General features: G+C 38.7%; 2 protein-coding genes and 1 long non-coding RNA gene across 3 annotated transcripts; all 3 read left to right on the top strand.

Moving 5' to 3' along the window:
• The first annotated feature begins 266 nt into the window (after window positions 1-266).
• On the top strand, window positions 267-5,667 carry LOC115376460 (uncharacterized). The gene is made up of 5 exons (XM_030076038.1): window positions 267-338; window positions 1,738-2,028; window positions 3,285-3,539; window positions 3,943-4,097; window positions 4,342-5,667. Exons 1-5 carry the CDS (start codon window positions 305-307, stop codon window positions 4,972-4,974), a joined length of 1,368 nt encoding a protein of 455 aa, XP_029931898.1. The 5' UTR covers window positions 267-304; the 3' UTR covers window positions 4,975-5,667.
• Window positions 5,668-7,447: 1,780 nt separating this feature from the next.
• Window positions 7,448-14,821, top strand: LOC115376227 (Fc receptor-like protein 4). The gene is made up of 9 exons (XM_030075718.1): window positions 7,448-7,457; window positions 7,708-7,962; window positions 8,653-8,901; window positions 10,077-10,349; window positions 10,479-10,751; window positions 11,125-11,397; window positions 12,673-12,975; window positions 14,193-14,320; window positions 14,783-14,821. Exons 1-9 carry the CDS (start codon window positions 7,448-7,450, stop codon window positions 14,819-14,821), a joined length of 1,803 nt encoding a protein of 600 aa, XP_029931578.1.
• Window positions 14,822-17,929: 3,108 nt separating this feature from the next.
• Window positions 17,930-21,133, top strand: LOC115376463 (uncharacterized). The gene is made up of 4 exons (XR_003929812.1): window positions 17,930-17,977; window positions 18,089-18,157; window positions 18,264-18,326; window positions 20,508-21,133. It is a non-coding gene; the product is annotated as an uncharacterized LOC115376463 (long non-coding RNA).
• The last annotated feature ends 1,365 nt before the right edge of the window (window positions 21,134-22,498 follow it).

Below are 22,498 nucleotides of genomic sequence, written 5' to 3'. Positions count from 1 at the left end.
TTAACACTCATGCATGTAGACACACACACACACAGATGAACAAATGAACAAAGGGTTTTAGAAAGCAAACAGACAAATTTCTAGGTACTACGTAAGCAAATGGAGAAGTAGAAGATGAGTTAGAAATGAGTCTTTGCTGCTGACACCTGTGCAGAGAGAAAGGAAACTGTTTTGACTAAGACTTAAACTCGCAACCTCCTGGTGTTTGATTCGGTTCCTGTGTCACACTGCTTCCTGTCACATTTGAGCTTGTCTGAAGTGGGGTATGAGAAACACTGAGCGCCTAACTGTGAGTGGATTAAAAATGCTTCTGCTCCTGAGCTGCTGTATTATTGCAGGTAAGATAAACGGGGGGAAAAAAGAAATAGTTTGCATTTGGATGAATAGCAGACATTCTCTATTCTGGTACTTCTCATATGAGGTTTCACACAGGAAACAGACCATGGCACTGCAGGGTGCACTGAGGTCTTTTGTTTATATGAAGTAGATAATAATAACAATAATGCATTAAGTTTCTTTAGGGTAACTATAAGGTTAGGGGCTAAGCTTTTGTGTTCTTTGTTCTTTTATATTAACAACACCTTGAAACTCTTACCTTCGCTCACAATTCCGTCTTTGGCCTTGACCTTTGCACCTGACATTTTAGCTGTTTGTCGTTTTGGACTCAAAGTTTAGTCTGTTTAGCTCATTATGACTCAATCTGGATGAGTTAAATCTAATGCATTGTGTGCGTGAAGACGCTCGTCTTACTTGGCTGGAGGGTTTTGGAGGACTCTGCGATGTGCATAGAGCTCATTTTCAGAATCAGCACCAAGCATCATTTTTGTTTTGTATGTTCTTTTATTGCTCCTTGGAGACTTTGGACTACTTTGACGCATCAGCCACAGAGACAGTCAAGTGGCAATTATTTATAACTGAGGCAAATGACTGGTCCTGTTGCTTGGTTCACTGCAGCTCACACCTGCTGTGGCCTATTTTTGTATGTGTTTGTTCATTTTTGTGCCAGACGTCGCTGACAGTTCCCACAGTCTCGAATTGTTAAGGTCAACCTATAGGGGTGTATCTTTATGTTAATGAGTGGATATTAGAAAGTAATATGTAAACGTTTGCATACACATATTTGATGAATGACCATTTTTGTGAACATATGAGCATTCCCACAAAGCGATCATTTTGAACCCTTGCTACACAATGTTCCTAAATGAGGGCCTTGATTCCTTGATTCATGATGTTTTCCTAAGTTGAGCTCACATGGAAAAAAAACCTAATATTTAAATTAGCAGCACCAGTACACAGGATTTCATGTTGCAGCTGTTTGTTTGTATAAACCGAGAGCATTCACACCCAATCCAGATAAGATCACTGAGCTTCTTGGCGGTCTGTTATCTGTTATAATGCAGTTTGTCGTCTTTTCATTTCCTCTTTGCTGGGTTTTTGATATTGATATTCAACTTTTTTTTTTTTTTTTTTTTACCATTTCTTAACGTTTTCATATCATAATTTGCATTTAATTTTTTTGAATGTTTTATCTTTTCGATGGCAGACAGACTAAACCTAAAGTCACTGTAGGTTAAATCAATACCTTCACTTCTACTTGACTATGTGATCGCATTACTTGTCTGAAATGGCCTGCCATCTCTTTTGAGGAGTGTGTTATCGCTCACTCTGCATGCTCAGCACTCAACTGTCACAATCATCTCTCCATATTGCCACTGATAATCTGTAATTTCTCATCAGGCATCGCAGCAAATGAAGCACAGGTGGTGCAGTACGGGTTGAAAAACAGCTCAGTATGTCTACATGTTGGGGAATCAGCAGTAAACCTAAGGGTTGACTGGAGTTTCAAGAAGAGATACATTATTCTAAATCGAAAATTCAACCCCAATTACACAGAGAGAGCGGATTATCATCCTGGCAACGGCTCTCTGTGCATCAAGAAACTGGCAGAGTCAGATAATGGTGTGTATGATGCAGAAGCACCCAAGGGCTTTGACAAACTAACATGGGAATTCCTCCTCATTGTCCAAGGTAAGCTTTATGCAGTTCGTCTTGTTTGGCCTTGGCATGACTCTGCTTGGTCTGTGCATCTCATACGAGAGAATGGGAATGACTCACGTGCAGATTTAATATTAATGTTTTTGCTTTTTAGCTTGCATTTGTCCCACCGTGGATGCAGATCAATTACAGCATCCTTTAAGTTGTTGATTTGTTAAGATTTGTTTATGTTGGGGACGACCAAAATGCCAGAAAGCTCTCCAGCACTAGTCTTCCTTTCCTTCATTGCACCTTCATTCCCTTATTCATCCTTCTTCTTTCCCTTTATTTATAACCAACCATCTCCCTCTCCTCTCTCATACCTACTACACTTGCAAATACATTTGACTTCTTAAAAGACAAAGGGAAAAACTAGGGACTAGGGACAAACACTGCAAATTAGCTGAAGCTCTAAATGTAACAACACACGGATGAAATAAATTCAATAAATCAATAAATACAGCACCTATGTACACAATAATGGCTCAGCTAAGTCATTCTTGGTGTTAATTTTATGCAAAAATATAATCACAGTATAATCACAGCAGTGGCAGGTGGAGGTGGCAGCTATCTTAACATTGTTAGGGTAGCTGTTTATTATTTATTTATTATGTTTATTATTTATTATGAGGGACCAGGTGACAATGTAGGGGGCCCAGTAAATGGTTTTAATGGACACCACCTGGCCAGTCAGTTTCAAGCAGGTGCAGTGGCCGTGGTAAGGTATAATATTAGGCATTTTACATTGTGATACATCACTTCTATTTCTGTTGGATCTCTGTTACTCATCTATTGTAGACAGTGATTTGTTCCATGTTGTCAATTATAGCGCCAGCTGGTGGTTGTACTAGGGATTTGTGTCAAAGTCAACAAGCTTTGTCGATGTAGCGCCTAGTGGCCACCAGTAGAGCTGGATAACAATCATGGCCAACTTAATGCCCCTTTAAAGACACCATGAAATTGACTCTTAATGGATGTTTAGGCAGGACGTGGTGCAGGGAAGGATCATACACAAATGCAAACCAATAGGATATCAGTTTGGGAGAGAAACACAATTTTATTTGAAGGGACTGGAGGATGAGAGATGATCTTGAAAGATTTGTGAAGGATTTAAGGGTTGAAATTTTAATTTACCCCCACTCGTGCAGGATGATGTCACTACTTAAGATGCTCTGTTTCACAGGAAGTAGAGGTAATGTGAGAGTTAGGGTTATTTCACGGGGGCTTTAATATCGCTGTCGGTGTTTCAGAAACCGTTCCAGAGCCAGATATCAGGGTCACAGTCCTGTTGTCCAACGAATCAGCCGACTTCTGCACCATCATGGTGAACTGCTCCATCCAGGACAGCTGGGCCTTTACTGTCTGCAACCAAGACCGCTGCCCAGTATCTCAGAGATCATTCGGCACGATCAACATCACCATCTCCCTCACCAGCACAACTGTTGTCTGCCACGGCAACAACCACGTCAGCACCAGCAAAAGCTCTAAGAGACTGGACAAGACATGTAAGCATCATGAAGTGTTTCTGTGGAGCATTGCGTAATTTCAGTCCACTGTCAGATATCAAACATTCCTGTGTATCTTTGTCTTTCTTTCTTTCTTTCTTTCTTTCTTTCTTTCTTTCTTTCCTGATATCACTTTTTCATCATTAATGATTCTCTATAATGATGAGATGAAGTTTTTTTTTGCTGTTTTGTTATTGTATTCGTCAGTCTTAGACATGTTGTGGTTCAGATGAGCAAAAATCATATACGTGCCTGATATTTTTTGGATTGACACTTGGAGCCTGATATTTGAATTTGTTTAAAGCCAATTTGTCATGCGTCACAATGAATATCTCTTTTTGTGCTTTAGAAGCCAGGGAATGTGCTGATAATCTAATGAGAATTTATTTCTGTGTTCTTCCAGGCTTCAAAGATCAAGACTTCAAGACCATCATCAAAAACACATGGCCAGAGGGAGCAGTTTTATTGTCCATTTTGGCACTTTTCTTGGTCCTAAGCTGTGTGTTGATCATCTTGGTTAAGAGGTATCACAGCTCAAAAGAATGGAACAACCAGCAGGTAAGCTTTAATTTGAGGAATATTTAAGTATATTTCCTGACTGCATGACATTTTCTCATTGTCATTGTCATTTCGTGACAGCATGCTTTCCGTTTTGACGAAACGTATGATGTGGTACACTGAGTGACATTTGCAAGAGGGTGAAATAGAGTTTTACCTCTAAACCTACAGTTATTTTGAAACAGTAGGTGACATTTTCTGCTCTTTAAATGGCTGACTTTATATTTTTCTGTGTTTTCATCAGGCAGAGACTGCAACTCAAGTAGAAAGACTGTCAGTGGAGGCACAGCCCGCTGCAGACAATGAACCTTCCTCCTGTCAGCCTGTGCGTGTTCATGAAGTCTCACACATCACAACCAGCACACCAGGAGCGGGAGCAGGACCTGATCTGAAAGCAGATTCTGTCTACTGCGTTTTACAGTTACCGTTTGCAGCTGCCTCGCTGGATAAGAGGGGCAACAAAAAAGACGGGAAAGGACAAGAGAAAACTGACTCCCCTGATGCTGAGGGGACATCGACGTGCAGCAAAGTGTGTTATGAATCCAGGAATCAATCCAGGGTCAATATGAGTGCCAGAGAAAGGTCAGAGGACTTGTCGCAGTCACTCTATGCAACTGTTCAACCAGTGAAGCCAAGAAGTGCATCACCAGTGGCAACAGGAAAGCCCTCTCTTCATGGAGATGGAGATGGAGATGGAGATGCAGAGGCTGTGCAGTGCCACCAAGAGGCCAGAGGGAGCTCTGCCACGCCAGAGAGGACACAGCTCCCTGAGACTGAAACTGTGTACAGTGTAGCACAGTGGCCAAGACATCCTGCGAGGTCAGAGCGCCCTCCACAGGCCAGAGGGGATTATCAAGGCCGGGGAGTTGACACATGAAGTAAGAGACGCATGAACACACTGCGTGAAACCAGACTCCTTTGCTACTGAGCTGAGACTGTGAACATAAATGTAAGAAATATGTATCTATTTTTTTTTTTTTTAGATCTTTGTAGGTAATGCAGTGATTTTGTATATATTGTATTGATTTGTTTTAATAATTTAATTCCATGAAAATGAATTCCGTGATCACTGACACCTCTGTGATGGGTGTTACATTATAGGGCGACACTGCAGTCTCTGTACATGTGCATTAAGTGTGAACAGGTAAAAATAGGTTAAAGGTTGATTATATGCTTGCCATTGTTGAGTGTAGTTGCAAATGATCCTTGAAGTCAGCGGTTCTCAACCTGAGGCCCGGGGACCTCCCAGGGGTCCTTGACGAGCTTCCACAGGGCACCCAGAAAAATGGGGAATATTTTAATTTCACTATTATTTTATTGACTAGAATGACTAGAATATAAAGTTAAGACAACCAAGGGTGTTGAGCAACATTCTCCATGTTTTCTAGTTGTGAAAATTGACCTTTAAATACAACACAACTGAAATCAAATTAATTGAAATCAAATAATTTCACCTCACTAACTTTACTGCTAAGGCCTACCACAGTAATGTTACACCCTCAGCAAAGCATGAAGCCGATTTACAGCAGTCAGAAAGCAATATAGAAAACTTTTTTGGACATGTAAATGCCCATATGTTTCCTGGATTTGTGCTCTAAGGTGTACAGGCTGGAAACCTGTTCCTTCCAAAGCAGTATTAATGCTGAGTACTCTTAACAGTACTCACGATTACACAAATTCCACTCTTCTGATGTTAGTTTTTGTCTAATAGATTCTTATGTTCACTTCAAAGATGTAAAAACTGATGACTTTTGTTGTGAAGAAAGTACACAAAAAGGTAAGATTGTGTGAAAGTGACATAAACTGTGTAATTCTTGTTTGCGTCCGTTAGTTATGAGGGCAGACTGTCTGAAAATGAATTTCTTATTCCTTAAGTAGCTAACAAAATAATAAAAAAAGAAATAAAGAAACAAAGGACTGGGGTCCGATTACTGACTACTTGAACACCTCGCAATTTCTACCACCATCAATTTCAAACATTTTTCATTGCATACACAAAGCATTTAAATGCAGCAGCATCCCTGCTATTGTCTTGACTGAAAATTATTTCTCCAGCTGCAATTTTTCAGCTTCCACAATGTCACTTGGCTAAACTAAATATGTTACTGTAAGATTTACAGTATTTTTTGTGAAGAATTGCTTTGATGATTATCTTATTTTGCTATGGTATTGGCTGGATGTTTTAAAAGATTTGATTCATGGTTCATGTTTTGGTATAGATTCTTTATATTTGTATGTAAATTGATAAGTATATCACTCTGTACATTGTGTCTGCAGAGTCATTTTAGGAGTCAAAGTGACTTTGTGCTGGATCTTCCTGTACAGTCAGCGGCACACAGATCACTGTGATAGACAGAGAGATAAATATGCTCAGCCGTTACTGTTCCACCACACGATGCACTGTGTAAATAAGACAGCTTCAGAGTTGCTTTAAGTTTTATTTTTTCACTTTTACAGAGCCAGGCTAATGATCTTGGCATCTTGTCTCAGTCTGAGTAAGTCGGAAAAATTGTGTTTTGAGCAAAACGCTGAAATATTCCATTAAAAATGCATTATGTGGTGGTGCAAAATTAAGACTAAGTACAATACTGACACTGGTTCAATACTGTGAAATACAGTCTGATGTCTCATGGATGTGCAACAGCCACATTCATTTATTTGTCCCATTCTACATGTAAAGGGGAAGGAAGCAAAAATAGTTTAAACTCACAGAAGAAGTACCAATGTGACCACAGGTATGAAATGAGGTTTATCTTCCCCTGCAGCTCTCTCTCTCTCTCTATTGCTCTCTCTCTCTCTCTCTCTCACTCTCTCTCTCTCTCTCTCTATTGCTCTCTCTCTTCCGGTGAAGAAGCTCACTCTGTATAGGAAATGTCCAAGAGTCTCTGCTAAACACGAAGATGGGGCACACCCTGGCCTGTGTTCTTGTGTTACTTTGTGAGTACAATCATGATTTTCTGTGTTCAGATGTGTTGTGTCTGATTTCTTTGTCACTGAGAGTTCTCGAAACATGAACCATAGAAACAACAGAGCAGACTTACAGGTGTAGTCAGTGTATTGTCACAGGAAGTTGTTTTAATGTTTTAATGTTTAGGACTTCTTTGAGTATGGTTATGGTGTTTTGATTCATTTTATATTTTCAAACCACAGTTGCCACTGATGAAAGTCAAGCTGTCCTTGTTAATGTTGAGCTGCCATAATGCTTTTGTTTGTTTGACATTTTTATAGTTTGATCATGTCTGATGGGGTATAAATCTTTATTTTAGTGCAGAGTACACTCCTCCACTGTGGGCACGCTGCAGGTGATGACACACTCTTCTTTATTCTCTTTATCTACTCATTCGCTCAACATGAACTTACGTCAGTCACTATTCATTGATTTGCTTTCTCTTTCTCTCTCTTAAGCATCATTTTGCTTTTTGTATCTGTGCAATTTATATGTGACAAACTGTCAAACTGGACAGTACTCAAAGTGACAAATGCTTTCTCACACAGTTTAACATAGTGTGTGTTTGTGTGTGTGTGTGTGTGTGTGGGGGGGGTTAAAGTGTAACTCAGCTTTTTGTTTTTCTCACTAATGGTGTGTTGATGTGTGTGTTTGTGAGAACAGATCCTGTGCTGACCCTTAAGCCAAATCGGTGCCAGCTATTTACTGGAGAGTCTGTTACATTCGTTTGTGACGTGGGGGAAGAGAGGAGCACTAACTTGCTATACAGATTCAATGTGAATGATGGGGAATTTCTCACATGGTCTAGCCATAACCGCTACACACTACAACCCGTAGCGACCGGTCACAGTGGTGTATACCAGTGTGAACTATACCCCAGTTATAAAAAGAGTAACAAAGTCAGTCTGACTGTATCAGGTAAGTTTAAAATTTTTACTACCAACATGTAAATGATCACATATAGCACTTATTTATGAACCACAAAGGATGTTTAACCCGCGTAGATTAGATAATGACCCTATTTAGTTCTGTGGTAACATGATGGATATGAAGTTTAACTTTTCGGTGTAAAAAAAAAAAAAAAAAAAATCAAAGCCCACACATGTCTACGCTTCTGGCTAGCTATGAGGTTTTTTTGTTTTTTTTTAAATCAAATTTTTTTGACTGAAAATGTTTGCTCAGAAGATAAACTAAGCAGACTGTGTAATCCAGAATGATAATCTTTGAGGTGAAAGATTAATCATCACTGACATGTTCATGAGGGATATGAAAACAAAAAACAGAAGAAGGGTAGATCTTCAGTGCCTCAAGATTCACATATTTATAGGCTGTCTTGCACAACATGCTTTATGGTACAGTTCCCCCTTGTATGAAATGCGTTTATTATTTATTTATTGAGTAAATCATTAAAATTTAGATAAGATTTGGATCTGTGCAGTAATTACATTTAAACATTTCAGTGTATAACTCTGATAGCACAATATAAAAAAACCTCAGTGCTTTATATTTAACAGTGATATGCTGCCAAATGTGCTCAACATGCATGTTAAGTTTGTATGATTTGATTGAGCCGACTTAGTGAAACATAACTACTCCTCTGCAAAATAGATCATAATCTTATCCTGGAAAGTCCTCCATTTGCCGTTTTTCTTGGAGAATCGGTTACTCTGCGCTGCTGGGATCATTCTTGGACAAAAGTCAGCGCTACTTTCTACAAAGATGGAAGCCAAGAGTCACTCCGCACATCTGAAGCCACAACAGAGTTGACCATTAATTCAGTATCAAAATCAGATGAGGGCTTCTACAAGTGTAAACGCAGTCATGATGAGTCCAAAGAGACAATGCTTAAAGTGGAAGGTAAGATGTCACTGTGAAATGTTTGTAAATGTTTTATTACTTACATGAATAATTTAAACTCCATGTAAAACCTGGGCCTGTCCTTGCTGGTGGTGAATCTTAACTACCCATTTTGAGTGTATTCATTGAGTGGACATGATCAGTCATAATCACTCTCACAGAAAGGGCTTAGTAACTAGTCAAATGAGACCATGGAGCCAGACATATGGTGACATAGTATAAAGACCAGAGGGAGGTGGTTGAACCTTTAAACACAGCCCTGGTATTGACTCCTGACCCAAGCAAGCACTGTGTTTGCTTTTACCTAATGTTAATGCTAATGTTTGCAAATGTTGCGATTTTCCTAAGCTTAGCCATTACCTTTTCCTAACCTTAACCATTACTTCCTCCCAAACTAACAATCACAACAAACCCTTTCCTAACCTCACTCAGTGCATCATGCTGCCCTGCAGTAGGAAAACACAATAAAAACTCAGCTTTTGTTAATTTTAAAGTAATACTCCTTGACCTCTATCACCTCTGGGTGTAAATTTTTTCTGACTTACCCAGACTGAGATAAGATGTTCAATACCATTTTCATCTCTGTACGTCCAGTGGTTCCGTTCTTGTGGGTAGCATTTCATGTTAGTTAGGAGAAAGTAAGTAAATTACACAGCTTCAGAGCTGCTGTAAGGTTTATTTTTTCACTTTGATGGAGCCAGGCTAATGATTCCCATAGACACAAGTCCTTAAGCTAAACTAACACAAAATACTTTCCATAGGAGCTGAACTACTGGACATACAGTGTTGAAAATGGTATCAAACATCTTGTCTTAGTGTAGGCTCATTGGATAAAGAGTAATTTGTCCAAAACACTGGAATAGTCCTTTAAGATCTTTGTAACCAAATGCTGCTGGCATTGTAGTGAATATCCTTAAGATGTTTTGAACAGGGCAACAATAACATTGTTTCACAGGCACTAATACATTCAAATCATTCATCTAGAATCTGAAATTATTTGAGGATCAAAACATGTCAGTTTATTTGAGTTACCATACTTGATCTAATAAATTGAAGTGTGATGAAACAGTAGCTGCAAACATTGGTGAATTTGTAAAGCATGCACTCCTTAGCTCTATTTGGCCTCATATGCTGATTTTACTATTGATACTTTGTCCTTCTCAACAAAACAACAGAAAAACCAAAAGCCAAACTAACATCTGACAGAGGAGAAATTCCTGAATCGGGCACAGTGACGCTGACCTGCTCTGTTGAGGTCTCTGAAGGCTGGAAATACTACTGGTACAGAAATGTTACACGTAGAAGTGAGGAAGTTGTGGAAGGTGGTGCCTCCCTCCACTATAGATCTGTCAGGGTGTCACAAGGCGGACTGTACTGGTGTGAAGGAGGGAGAGGAGACCCTGTTTACTACACACACAGCAGTGATCCAATCAGCTTGGACAAAATTGGTGAGTTTAACTATTTATTGTTGAATTACAAAATGTGCGCTCATGATTACCATCACAAGCTGTGGGAAAAGCTGTGGAGTTTGTTCGGTTGATTTTTGTGGCCTAACTGTGGATTTTTGGTGTGAACAGTTAGCACCAGGCCTGTTGTGACCCAGCAACCCAACTGGCCTCACATATTCAGCGGAGAGAGCGTCACCCTCCAATGTGAGATCCATGGAGGCAGAAACACTCAGTGGGAGTATGAATGGACCACAAGCAGCTCCAGCACACCATTAAACCAAGCTGTACACAGGATTAGCAGAGCTTCTTCATCCAACAGCGGAGGCTACAGGTGTAGGGGCAGAAAGACACTTGAATATTCTTCAACAGCTTGGAGTAATTACTTCCAGCTGACAGTATCATGTAAGTCAGATTGTCTTTCATTCATAGTGAAAATGCCACTATGTCACTTTTCTGTTTTCAGCTATGCATCTAAATGAGGCAACAGTAAAGAATAATGCAGCCAGTACCTATTATGTTACCTATGATAATAATAATGATAACAATGTGGGGATGCAATGTCCTGCAGTATAAATCACAGGACATTGTGAGGACAATGTTCTGTCCAATAACATGGATGACGGTTTTAATTTGGCTAATGCCATAAGTTGAAAAATATCAGGAAGCATTTTTAAGAATTAGCATTTAGATGCATAATATTAGTCTGTCATAGTGAGCAACTGCTTCATGTTTTTCTGTCTTTCTTTCTGTTTTCTTTCTGTCTTAATACGAACAGCATCTAAACCTCAGCCCACACTGAAAGCTGATAAAGAGGCTATACCAGTAGGAGGCAAAGTAATCCTGACCTGCAATGTGCCTGAATCTTCTGGCTGGAAATATTACTGGTACAGAAACAAGAAAGACTCGAACCCTCTGGCCGCAAAGGGCGGTGTTCCCTACTCAGGTTCACAAATCAGCATCTCAGAGGGAGGACAATACTGGTGCAGAGGAGGGAGAGGCGACTCAGTTTACTACACAGAGTACACATCAATCACCATTCACAACGCACGTAAGTTTGTCATTGTGTTTTAGAATTTTAAAAAATGCAGGCAGAAAATGTCATCTGCATTCATAATGACTGTTTAGGATTAAAGCAGAAAACAGTAAAGTCTGACATTGATTTTTAGAGTGATTTCTGTATCCTAACTGGAGATTCTTCATATGAACAGCCAGGGCTGTTGTCTCCCTGCAACCTAACTGGCCTCACATATACAGGGGAGAGAGCATCACTCTCATATGTGAGATCCAGGATGGAGGAGACACTGAGTGGGAGTATAAATGGGAAAAAAACAGCATGAATCATACAGCACAAAAAGAATTCAACATTATCGAAGCTTATACATCCCAAACTGGAGAGTACAGATGTAAGGGCCGACACAGAAGTGGACAGAGGTCTTCAACAGAGTGGAGTGATCCTGTCAGCTTAACAGTATCAGGTAGGTCAAATGTCTCTATTAAAAAAATATTAATTACAAGGTTATTATATATACACTGCCGTTCAAAAGTTTAGAATTACCTGGAACTTTCATTTTTGTAAACATAACAAAAGTAGAATTAAATGGATCATAAAGTACAGCCAATACACTGATGATGTTATAAGCAGCTGTTTGAAAAAAATTACTTTTACAACTACTACTAATAATGGTAGCTAAATAATTTGAGTCATTACAAATGATTAAAAAGCCCCATTTTCAGATGCCATAACTCCAGGTTTCTAACAGCACACTATACCACATCCTTATGTCATCGTGCTTATGTTAACTATGAGGTTTAACTACAAAAAGTCACTGAAATGCCAATGTACTTGATGCTGTAGTAACTGAGATATCTTTTTTTTGCTTCACTAAAACAACACAGTTGTTTTTTTTTCTTTATAAACATTTTTCAGTGATGAAAAACTTTTTAGTGGAAGTGTGGCTTCATGTTGTATTGTATATTTATATGGACCCAGACTGAGACAAGATGTTTGAGACTATTTTCACCTCTGTACATCCACTGGTTTGGTTCAGATGTCTACACATGATGCACTGTGTAAATAAGCTGCTGTAAGGCTTACTTTTTTTCACTTCACAGTTGAGCTAGGCTAATGACTCCCAATGTCTTTATGCTCAGCTAACACAAAATGCCACCCATAGGAACCAAATAACTGGACATGAAATGGAATCAAACATCTTGTCTCAGTCTGGGTAGGTTGGAAAAAGGACATTTTCCCAAAATGTTGGAGTATTCCTTTAAGCTACACCTGATGCCATGTTTTAACACTGATATATGCACTTTCCACCAGATAAACCCGAGCCGAAGCTCACTGTGTCTCCCTCATGGTTGAGTCCTGGGGCTTCAGTAACTCTGAACTGCGGCGTCGAGTATCCCTCTGCAGGATGGAGGTTTTACTGGTACAAGGCTGTTCCCCAGCTGTCATCCAGCTCCTACACTTACGAGCTGCTGCCTGACAGGGAAGCTGGCACTGCAGAGGGCTCCTACGTCATTCATGGGCTGACACACACGGCAGGATTTATGTGTCAGGCGGGAAGAGGAGACCCAGTGGTTTACACAAAGAACAGCACAACTAAGTTTGTCTGGTCTGGAGGTGAGTGTGTGTCATTCATTCATTTATTCATTCATTCATGGAATGAACGAATGAAAAATATGTTTCTACTGTCCATGTTTTGTCTTTGTTTGCATCAGGAAACTCTGTGGAAAATGAGAGACAAATGTATGGCCTAACAACTTTTTTGCAGAATCAGTGATTGATTGTGGTTTGAGATAAAAAGATTACAAACAAGATAGCCTCTTTATATCACAAGGAAACCTCAGGTTATTTTTAGAAGGAAAGTTTCGTTCTTTTTTGAATTTTTAAAAAGAAATGTATTACAGTTTGAAAAGCAAAAGATAAGAAACAGCACCAGAATTTATTGAAAGGATTCTGTTTGTTTCACCCCGGCTAGGCAGAATACATTTTTAGGGAAGACGAATTTTGTCATGAGATCTGGTTACATAATGCTTTTGACCTTCTGAGAAAATGTTCTTGTCAACTTCCTAGTGCTAATTACAAGTATGATATATCAGAATTTTTGGTGAGCACTAATTTCTTCCAGTGGGTATCACGAAGTTTGTCAGCAGGAGGCAAAGACTGCAGCACATGTCCACAGTCCAATGCAATAAAACTCAAAATGCAAAACTAAATCCTGTCCAGTATTATACTTACAGGTGTATCCACAAAAATTCAGTCAGATCAGCTGCAGTTTCCTTATGGTTTATTTAAACTGATGAATCATGTCAGCATGTGAACACTTCAAAGTTGCAGATTTTCATCTTATTCCAACACTTTCACCTGTATGATATGAATTTAATCATACTATGGTCTGTGTGAATGCTCTTCTCTGATTGGCCGGCAGATGTGCATTTAAACTATTTGCACGTAGTTCAGCTCAAGTTTAACCACTGTTCTAAATTCATCTGCTAGCCAACGTGTAACCATAGCATACCAAATCAAAATCAAAAGCAAATCAACTTTACTGGTACAGCACTTTTCACACAAGACAGTAGATCCAAAGTGCTTTCAGCGCACATAGAGGAAAACAAAAACAAAAGAAACAACAACAAGACAGGAAAAATCAGTAATGATAGTAATAATGATCATGATAGCCTAGCAATAATAACCATAATCATAAAATAATAATGATAAAATGATAATAGAGTTGGCACATGTTCAAACAGGGCCCATAATGACAGCCCAGACCAGACGTATGTAATGCTTAGTCAAATACATCTCTGTTCTCAGTTTGGTCTTTGTTTGTTTTTCAGATCGTCGCCCATCAGCCTCTGTCACAGTCAGTCCCAACAGAACGCAACACTTCAGATACGAGTATGTCACCCTGACATGTGCAGGAAACTCCATTCATGGGAAAATGAAGAGATTTTTTGAGGGGAAGGTGGAACAGCCATGGTGTTCATCTTCCTGGATGTCAATGCATGAATCCACATGCAGAATCTACATCTCAGACACCAGTGCAGTGTATTGGTGTGAGTTTGATTCAGGGGAGTTCAGCAATGCAGTCAACATCACTTCACACGGTGTGTTTCAATTATTATTTTTAACATTGCATTTTAAGTTTTTTTCAACATTCAGTAAAGTATTTTAAGGTTTCATTATATATTCTTGTAAAATCCCCATAGTGTGGACAAGCAGATTTCAGCCTGGGCCTATATAGTAAAAATAAAAATGAAAATCTTTAATTTCTTAAGAAAGCACCTCAAGGTACTTAATAACTTTGAGCTGTATTGAAGATCTAGGCAGAGATATTTTTGAGGGATAGATTAACTTTTTGAAATGTTTCTATTTCTTAGTTTGGTTGAGACTTTTCTTTCTTTCTTTTGTTTTGACTGTTTCTCAGATAAAAACGTTGTCCTGGAGAGCCCTGTCTATCCTGTGACTGAGGGAGATTCTGTGACTCTTAGGTGTATAAACAGAAATAAGAAATTAATTTCCATAGCGGATTTCTATCAAAATGGCAAACTTATTAAAAACCAAACCAAAGGCGAGATGACTATCCATGCTGTGTCAAAGTCAGATGAAGGCTACTACATGTGTATAGGCTCTGGATCACAATCGGCACGCAGTTGGATGGCAGTAAACCGTAAGTATCAAAACAGCCTCCACTGAGTTTTCTAATTTCATAAAATTATGGTACAAACAGAGATGAAAAGAGTTAAAGTTTTAGTGCTACTGTTGCTTGAGCTAATTTCACACAGTAGAAGTAAGTAAAAAGAAAGAGACCTCACATAAATGATTTAAGTAAAAATTAATCTCTAAAAAAAAAGAAAGAAGAAAAAGACACACACACACACACACACATGCATGTTGCAAAAAATGTATGCTTTATCCTGTAATTAAAAGTTGTTGGACCCATCAACAATTATTTGAGACTATTTGAAAAATAACTGGGTTTTACTGAAAATCATATGTAGTCAAACACATCTCAAAAGAAAACGTATAACTAACATCATTAAAATTTACACATCGATAATACATAATAGGATAGGATACTGGCAAAAATGTTTCACTTCTGCTTTCAGTTTTATTCACCTGTGGATGTGGCTCAGTCATTTCATGTTCATATCGACAGTTTAATCGCAACACCTTCTCTTACATGATTGGATTCATTCTAAAATAAATAACTGTGAATACACTCGTGACAATGTATTTGTCTGATATTTTGATAATGCTCCTCTGCAGCGTCCAACCTTGAAAAACCTTCAATTCTGAACACCTCACATCGTGTGTTGTGGCTCGTTCGACTGGTCATCGGACTTGTACTGGTCATTGTCCTGCTCCTGCTGTGTTACTACGGAAAGATCAAGGGTGAGAGCTTTCCCTGCAGCTACTGCATGTATCACACTCTGATTATTCAAAATCACTGAGGAGTTATGAAATACTGAGGAACAATTTGCAAATACAATAACCAGTGTGTTTTTCACAGGTCCATCTTGTGGCAGGTGAGTGTGTCTCCCGATTTACTCATCTTGAATTGAACATTGAATCGATTAACTCATCTAATCACTACATTTATTAGGTCTTTCCACCCTCGGAGCTCCACTGCCGCCCAGAGGGAGCAACAGAAGAGACACTCCCCTGTTCAGCAAGGTCAGCCGTCAGTCCAGTCAGGATTCATGCCCTCTAACAGTAACTAAGAGCGTGATTCTTTTAAATTTATTATTACTATTATTGTTGTTGTTTTTGTTGACATTAAGCTCCACATCCTCACCTTTTTCCTAGGATGGCGATGGGATGGGAACACAGAGAAGATTAGCATTTAATGTTTAAATAAACTGGTTTGACTCCTCGTCATGATATGATATGATACATGATAGCACTGCCCGTCACAAATATTAGTTGCATAAGTGTGTACAGAATATAGTTTGGTGGCTTTAAAGTCATGGCTAGCCCGATTCACGATCTTTCATGTTGGAAAAAGGGGAAACACTGATCTGTGAAACTTGAAAGTTGCTTGGTTGGCATGGAGGGCTGCTAAAATGGCTGTGAATTCATTAAAATTTGCACACATGAAAGGAGCTAGTGGATTCTGCTGAGCAGCTCTCAGTGAAAATCCAAATTTGAAAGTGGGTTTGAAAGATGGTTTATTGCAAAGGAAAATATGAGTAAATTGCAGTAAATAAGCCCAACATTCAAAATGACTTGTATGATCCTCAAACAAGTCGATAAAAAGCACATTTGCTATTACTGTGTGACTTTTATGTGATTATAGCATAGGGCTGTAGCAATACACTAATCTCACTATACGATACATATCACGATATTCGGCCAACGATACGATTCGATATGATTCGATACGATTTGATACGATTCGATACACTTACATCATTTTCTGAAAGATTTCAATTTAATAATATATAATAATTTAACAATATGTTAAATTATTATTATTATTTTAAAAATGTAAATTACTTATCAAACAGACATGCATGTGATAACATGCATAAACCGAAGTGATACGTCTTCTCTGAATAGACAAGCTAAGCCAGTGTGCTGCTGTTAGCCAGGGAGGTGCTGGATTTATATTCCCCGCCTCTCTCCTGAATCTCTTAGCTCTGAATGCGTAAACAGGGAGAGAAAGACGTCTGCCTCTGTGTAAAGAGAGTATCTAGACGGGTAACTTGCTAGAAATGCTCTACATGGACACTAGCGGCTGGCTGACCTAATCGCTCTCCTGCAACGGAACGGGGGAAATGGGCGGCGAGCAGAGCGCCAGACGGACACGGGGGATTTGAATGGGGCTTAATGCATCGATACTCGCGGCTGAAAAATCGATATTTTCTGTGAAACAAAATAACGATATATATCGCAGAATCGATAAAATTGCTCAGCCATATTATCGTAGCATAAAACACAGATTTTAGCAATTGTTTCAGACGGCCAAATATTGAACCAGATGGAATTACATGTGAACTTTGATTATCAAGCTACTAAAGCATATTCTGCACATTCTGATGCAACTGAAATTTGTCATGGCCCGATATGATCACAAGTCTTGATGAGGAGCCAAACAGTTTAAATGATTTAAACACTCACTGCTTGAATTGGCCTGAAACTAATAGACAGAGCAAGGCCAGAAATATCGTTTAACCTCTGTACCATTTCCATATCCTGTTCTCTCACAATGTAGCTTCACATAAACTAGTTTCACACTGCTGAACCAACTGAAGGTGTTACTTTGGTGGTTCAACAGAAAAAAAAAACTGGCTTGACAGTGTGAAAACACTATTAATGCCTTGTTGTGACTCACCAAAGCTTTAAACGAATGTGTGTAAGCTACTCAAAGATGTTCAAAAGGAAAAAAATGGTGTTGATTTACTTACATCTACTGTAGCTCTAAAGCAATATCTCATAAGAGGAAATGTTATAAGAAGAAACAGCTCGCTGCTGTGGATAGATTTAGAGGATAATATGTTAGAATAGTTGACTTAAGTTTGTGTAATGGAGTGAAAGTAATTAATTTGTTTTGATCGATCTGTAGGTGACACTCACACTGTCTATGAATCTGTCAGAGGCTCTGAGGACACTGAAAATGGTACAGTATATGCTTTATGATTAACATGGACATCAGCTGGAAATGCTAGAATATTATACATAAAATTAATCTGTTTCTCAATGATTTAACAGAAAAAAATCTGTATTTCAGGTGGACCCGCGGGTCAATCCGGTGACGTCACATTTTCTGTGATTGCGTTAAAAAATCTTCACAAGAGTGGTGAGCAGACGACACGTAAACAGCCAGCGATGCCCAAGTGCAGTATAACATAAAGGAAAGCAGGCATCTTAAAAAAAAAAAAAATCATTCTTTTCATTCTCAACAGGGAAACCCGCCGACCCAGAGGAGAGCTCTGGCCGCTCTGATGCGAGGAGAGGATCGACCACAGGTACAGTCTGCCGGCACATGAACCCATTCACACACACATTTTACTGAAACTGCATCACAGCATCATCACTTATTAAACGAGATGAAATCCTGGGTTCAGGATGGAGTTCAAATCACCTCAGTCACCCTTGGGTGTTTGATAATTCCCGAATTACAGATAATCCCAGCAACCAGATTAAGAAAATGAAAGTGTGCATAAAGTGCTCAAAATGGCCGCTAGAGGGCGCCCTAATGTACTTGTCTATTGGGCAGTGGGACAGCCCTCAGCCCTCATGGATGTAGCAGAAACGCATCTCAAAGTCTGTGAGTCCGTGAGGATGGACATTGGGATTGGGCCTTACTTTTTCAATTTTTTGTACACTCTAAAAAGTAATTCAGAGGACCTTTAGTGAGTGCTTGAATACTTGTATTGTTGTAAGAAAACAAAATAAGTTCTTGTTATTGTCAGATTTTTTGTTTCTAACTGTTATGTTATTGAGTTCTACTGACACCAAAATTACACCTCTTGTTTCAACACACTATCATGACTTAGCAAAACTTAAAATCTTTTACACAACAACAAGGAACAAAATTAAAGTCCTGGTAACTTTATTACATTTGCTGACAACTTAATTTTTCTACACTTTGAATTTCCCCGCCCACTTTACATGCGTGAACAAGTTCAAATGGCTGCAGACTGTGGAAAAATACCAGCAACACAAAGCGTGCTCTTTCTCAAACAAGGTGAACGGTTATTACAGTTAAATATTTTCTTTGTCACTCCAACATTGTGGGCATTTTTTGCTTTCAGTGGTGATATGATTATCAACACACTTCCTAGTTTTTGCTGTTTTGAATGTCGGTAGACTCATAAGTTAGACACTGTGTGCCAATTTTTGTAAAACTGTTATTGTCTGACAAACAAGCATGCACTCTTAATCTAACACTGAGGGGGTAATTGTGTGCTTAAAACAGTTCTGCAGTTCTATTGTTTATGTGTTGTTCTTGCATGAGTACTTTGCAATGTTTTCACTAGAGAACAAAATGAGAACAAGACATCCACCAACGCTAAACGGTCAACAGTAGTTTTTGTTTCAAAGCCTGTAATTTATCAAATAATGTTACTGTTTGGGGCGTAGGCTTTATTTTCATGCCACAGAATGGTTCCATGTATCATGCACTAGTTCCACACCTAACCCTAACCCTGCTTTCAGGTTATTGTTACCATATTTACAGTTTAGTTAACATTAAGCTACCCTACACCAAAGACATATTGACATATGATACTTAATAATATATGATTAATTTGATTTTTAATCTTTAATTTGAGCAATAAAGTGTAAACATTGACTGGTTAAATTTGACAGCATGTCCTGAAGCAGTATGGTCTTCCTGTGTCAAATAACAGCACTCCTGTGTCATTCTGACCTTTTTTTTTTCCAGATCATGATAGGTTGCATAAAGCTACATACTTTGTGTGACAAACCTGTTGCTAATTAGCTACCACTTCACTGTAATTGCATTGCAAATACATTTTTGTTAAGCATTTTGTGAAGTTAGTACATATGTAATAAAACAATTTTTTTTCCCAGTATCACAATGCAACAGGCTTGTAAATTTTGTACTTTTCAGACCACCACCAACGCAGAAGTGCTGAAATATTATAGGTTATGTCACAGACATGCTGGGCAACCTCTGCCATGTTCCCATCTGGACTGTTTCTGTTCCTTTACAGCATGGGGTAGCCTCAGATCACATCTGTCAAGAAAACACTCAACTCAAGAAAGGGTCAGATCTTCTGACATACTCAATTTCTGTTGCCAGTGTTGCAGTGTAGGCACAGCCACCACTGAAAGAGAATATTTTAAGCATCTCGGTCGACACATTAAGAAGCAAGAAACCACTACCTGTGTTTTCAAAAACTGCAATTTCAAAACTAACATCTATGGAACGTTTGCTTCCCACAGAAGCCATAAGCATACTCCTCACTCACTAGATGACTTCAAAGAAGACCTGCTAAACAGGGATGTAAAGCAGTCAAACACAGACAGTTATAGTAACCCAGTTAATCAGGAGGGTGAGCAGTCTGATATTGATGATGTTGGAGGGGATGGTAGTAATGTGAGAGAAATGCCAGTGTTGATTGAAAAAAAACAAAAAACAAAAAAAAAAAACGCTAAGACCTGTTAATTTCTTCTGTAAGGACACAGAGGAGCTTTAGGCAGACCTTGTGATGCAACTGATGAAGATGGCCATCATCGGTGATGGCTGTGCAACCACTGTCGTCGAGGGGACCAAAATCCTGGAAGGGATCGATGTCGCCAGATCCTGCGATTTGCTGATGAGCATAATATAGGCTCTTTACCTCAGCTGTCCCAAGCAGCTGAAGTTCACCTGTGAGGTATATCAGAAGTGACTCCTGGTGCTTAATGTACAAAAGGCCAGCTCAAAAGCAATGAATCTTAAAGTGCAGTATTTTCTGATTGCGCTCTAAAACCTCAGCACTCTTAGTGAGTTGGAAGTTTGCACTGAGGACATCTCTACATTACGGACAGTGTTAATCCATAACACTGGTGTTACCGTTACAGTTATCAAAGGTTGAGGTTTCATCAGGTTATACACTTGATGTGTTGCACTTAAGAATTGCCTTTAGAATTGCTGTTGTCTTGTATACTCAAAGGCCTGTTCTATTCATTCAAAATTTCTGTGATTCAAACAGTCCTTATTTTGTAATCGTGAACAGTAGGCCATATATTTAATTTCCTAAGGCCACAGTCACCATAGATATTTGTGTTAATATGTTTTGAATGTAATGTGGTGATGATGTGAATTCACAGTGCAAAATAAAGGCAGTCTAATTGTCTAATCTTTGCTTTGTTTGACTTCATTCAGAAAGGTAGGCTTTACTAAGAAAAGAAAAGAAAGATGAGTTGAGATGAGAAAAGATTTTTTGTTGGGAAAATACAATGCTAGAAAAAATTATTTAATCTAGAGAAATGTTAGGCTATGGTTATATTGAAAATGCTTTCAAATACTGAAAATAAATTATTTATTCACCAATAATTTTTGTTTTGGCACTGGAACCCCTGGCATGCTCTATTAGAGCTAACCAACAAATAAGTGGCATTAAAATGTATGATTATGATTTTAAAATTAATTTATTATTAACGCTGTCAAACCCAGAAACTTCAGTGAAACATCTGTTTAAGCTTATAAATGAGTTTGGCAACCTCTCAGGGTATAAAGTAAACTGGAACAAGAGTGAAGCAACTCCCCTCAACTGTATGACATTCCCAGTACATCTTGACGCAACCCAGATAGTCTGGAAGAAGGAGGGCCTAAAATATCTTGGTATCAATATAATCTCCCCAATTGAGAAAATTTTTGAAATAAATGGCCCTAAATTGATTAAAACTATTAAAGAAGATCTTGCAAGATGGGGAACCCTTCCGCTATCCTTGTGGGGATGAGCAGAGATCATCAAAATGAATGTCTTTCCTAGACTTTCTTTAATGATGGCATCGATCCCACTGAAATTTCCTGAATCTTGGTTCAAAGAAATCAAAAAGCTTTTTATAATGTTTCTTTGGGGGGGACAAAAAACCAAGAATCAGTCTCAGTAAGCTTGTCAGGCATAGGAATAAAGGAGGGTTAGGAATACCGGATATATATGCATATTATTTGGCTTTTAATGGCAAATACCCCTTACTTTGGGCCTATCATGAACACCATGAGGCTGGCAGCTGGATATGGCTTGAAAACAAAATGATTGATGAGAGCCCAAAACAAACATCTTTGTCTGCTTTATGGTATTGTACAAAATCGAACACAAATTTGAAGAACCCTATTATTAATTTTTCATGTGACATTGTGAAGGTCATACACAAGAAATGTGCAATAAACGGATTACAATTGCCTTCATGCCCATTATGGAGGAATCCATTGTTTACTGCAGGAGGGAAGACTCTTTTAAACAACAAGTGGAATAGTCACAATATTAGGAAACTTGAACAAATTGTAAAGCAGGGGAAAATAATGTCCTTTAATGAAATTAAAGATAATTATTTTGGAGGTCGAGACTGAGACGAGACCAAGACATTTGGATGTCGAGACCGAGACGAGACCAAGACCATATATATTAAAGAAAAATCCTAACACAATAGAACAAAATGACAGGTATCTCTTTTAAACTTA

This window comes from Myripristis murdjan, chromosome 18 (genome assembly GCF_902150065.1).
Source record: "Myripristis murdjan chromosome 18, fMyrMur1.1, whole genome shotgun sequence".
NCBI lineage: Eukaryota > Metazoa > Chordata > Actinopteri > Holocentriformes > Holocentridae > Myripristis > Myripristis murdjan.
The sequence above is the reverse complement of the archived record's forward strand: the minus strand, read 5'-3'. Positions and strand labels throughout refer to the sequence as shown.

What these genes read in the sequence shown, in the direction of transcription:
- LOC115376460 (XM_030076038.1), top strand. Translation starts at nt 305, where the DNA reads ATGCTTCTGCTCCTGAGCTGCTGTATTATTGCAG. An exon ending in TAAGAGACTGGACAAGACAT is followed by an intron (nt 3,540 to 3,942) that starts GTAAGCATCATG and finishes GTGTTCTTCCAG; the next exon opens with GCTTCAAAGATCAAGACTTC. An exon ending in AAGAATGGAACAACCAGCAG is followed by an intron (nt 4,098 to 4,341) that starts GTAAGCTTTAAT and finishes TGTTTTCATCAG; the next exon opens with GCAGAGACTGCAACTCAAGT.
- LOC115376227 (XM_030075718.1), top strand. An exon ending in AGTCAGTCTGACTGTATCAG is followed by an intron (nt 7,963 to 8,652) that starts GTAAGTTTAAAA and finishes TCTGCAAAATAG; the next exon opens with ATCATAATCTTATCCTGGAA. An exon ending in TAAGTTTGTCTGGTCTGGAG is followed by an intron (nt 12,976 to 14,192) that starts GTGAGTGTGTGT and finishes TTTGTTTTTCAG; the next exon opens with ATCGTCGCCCATCAGCCTCT.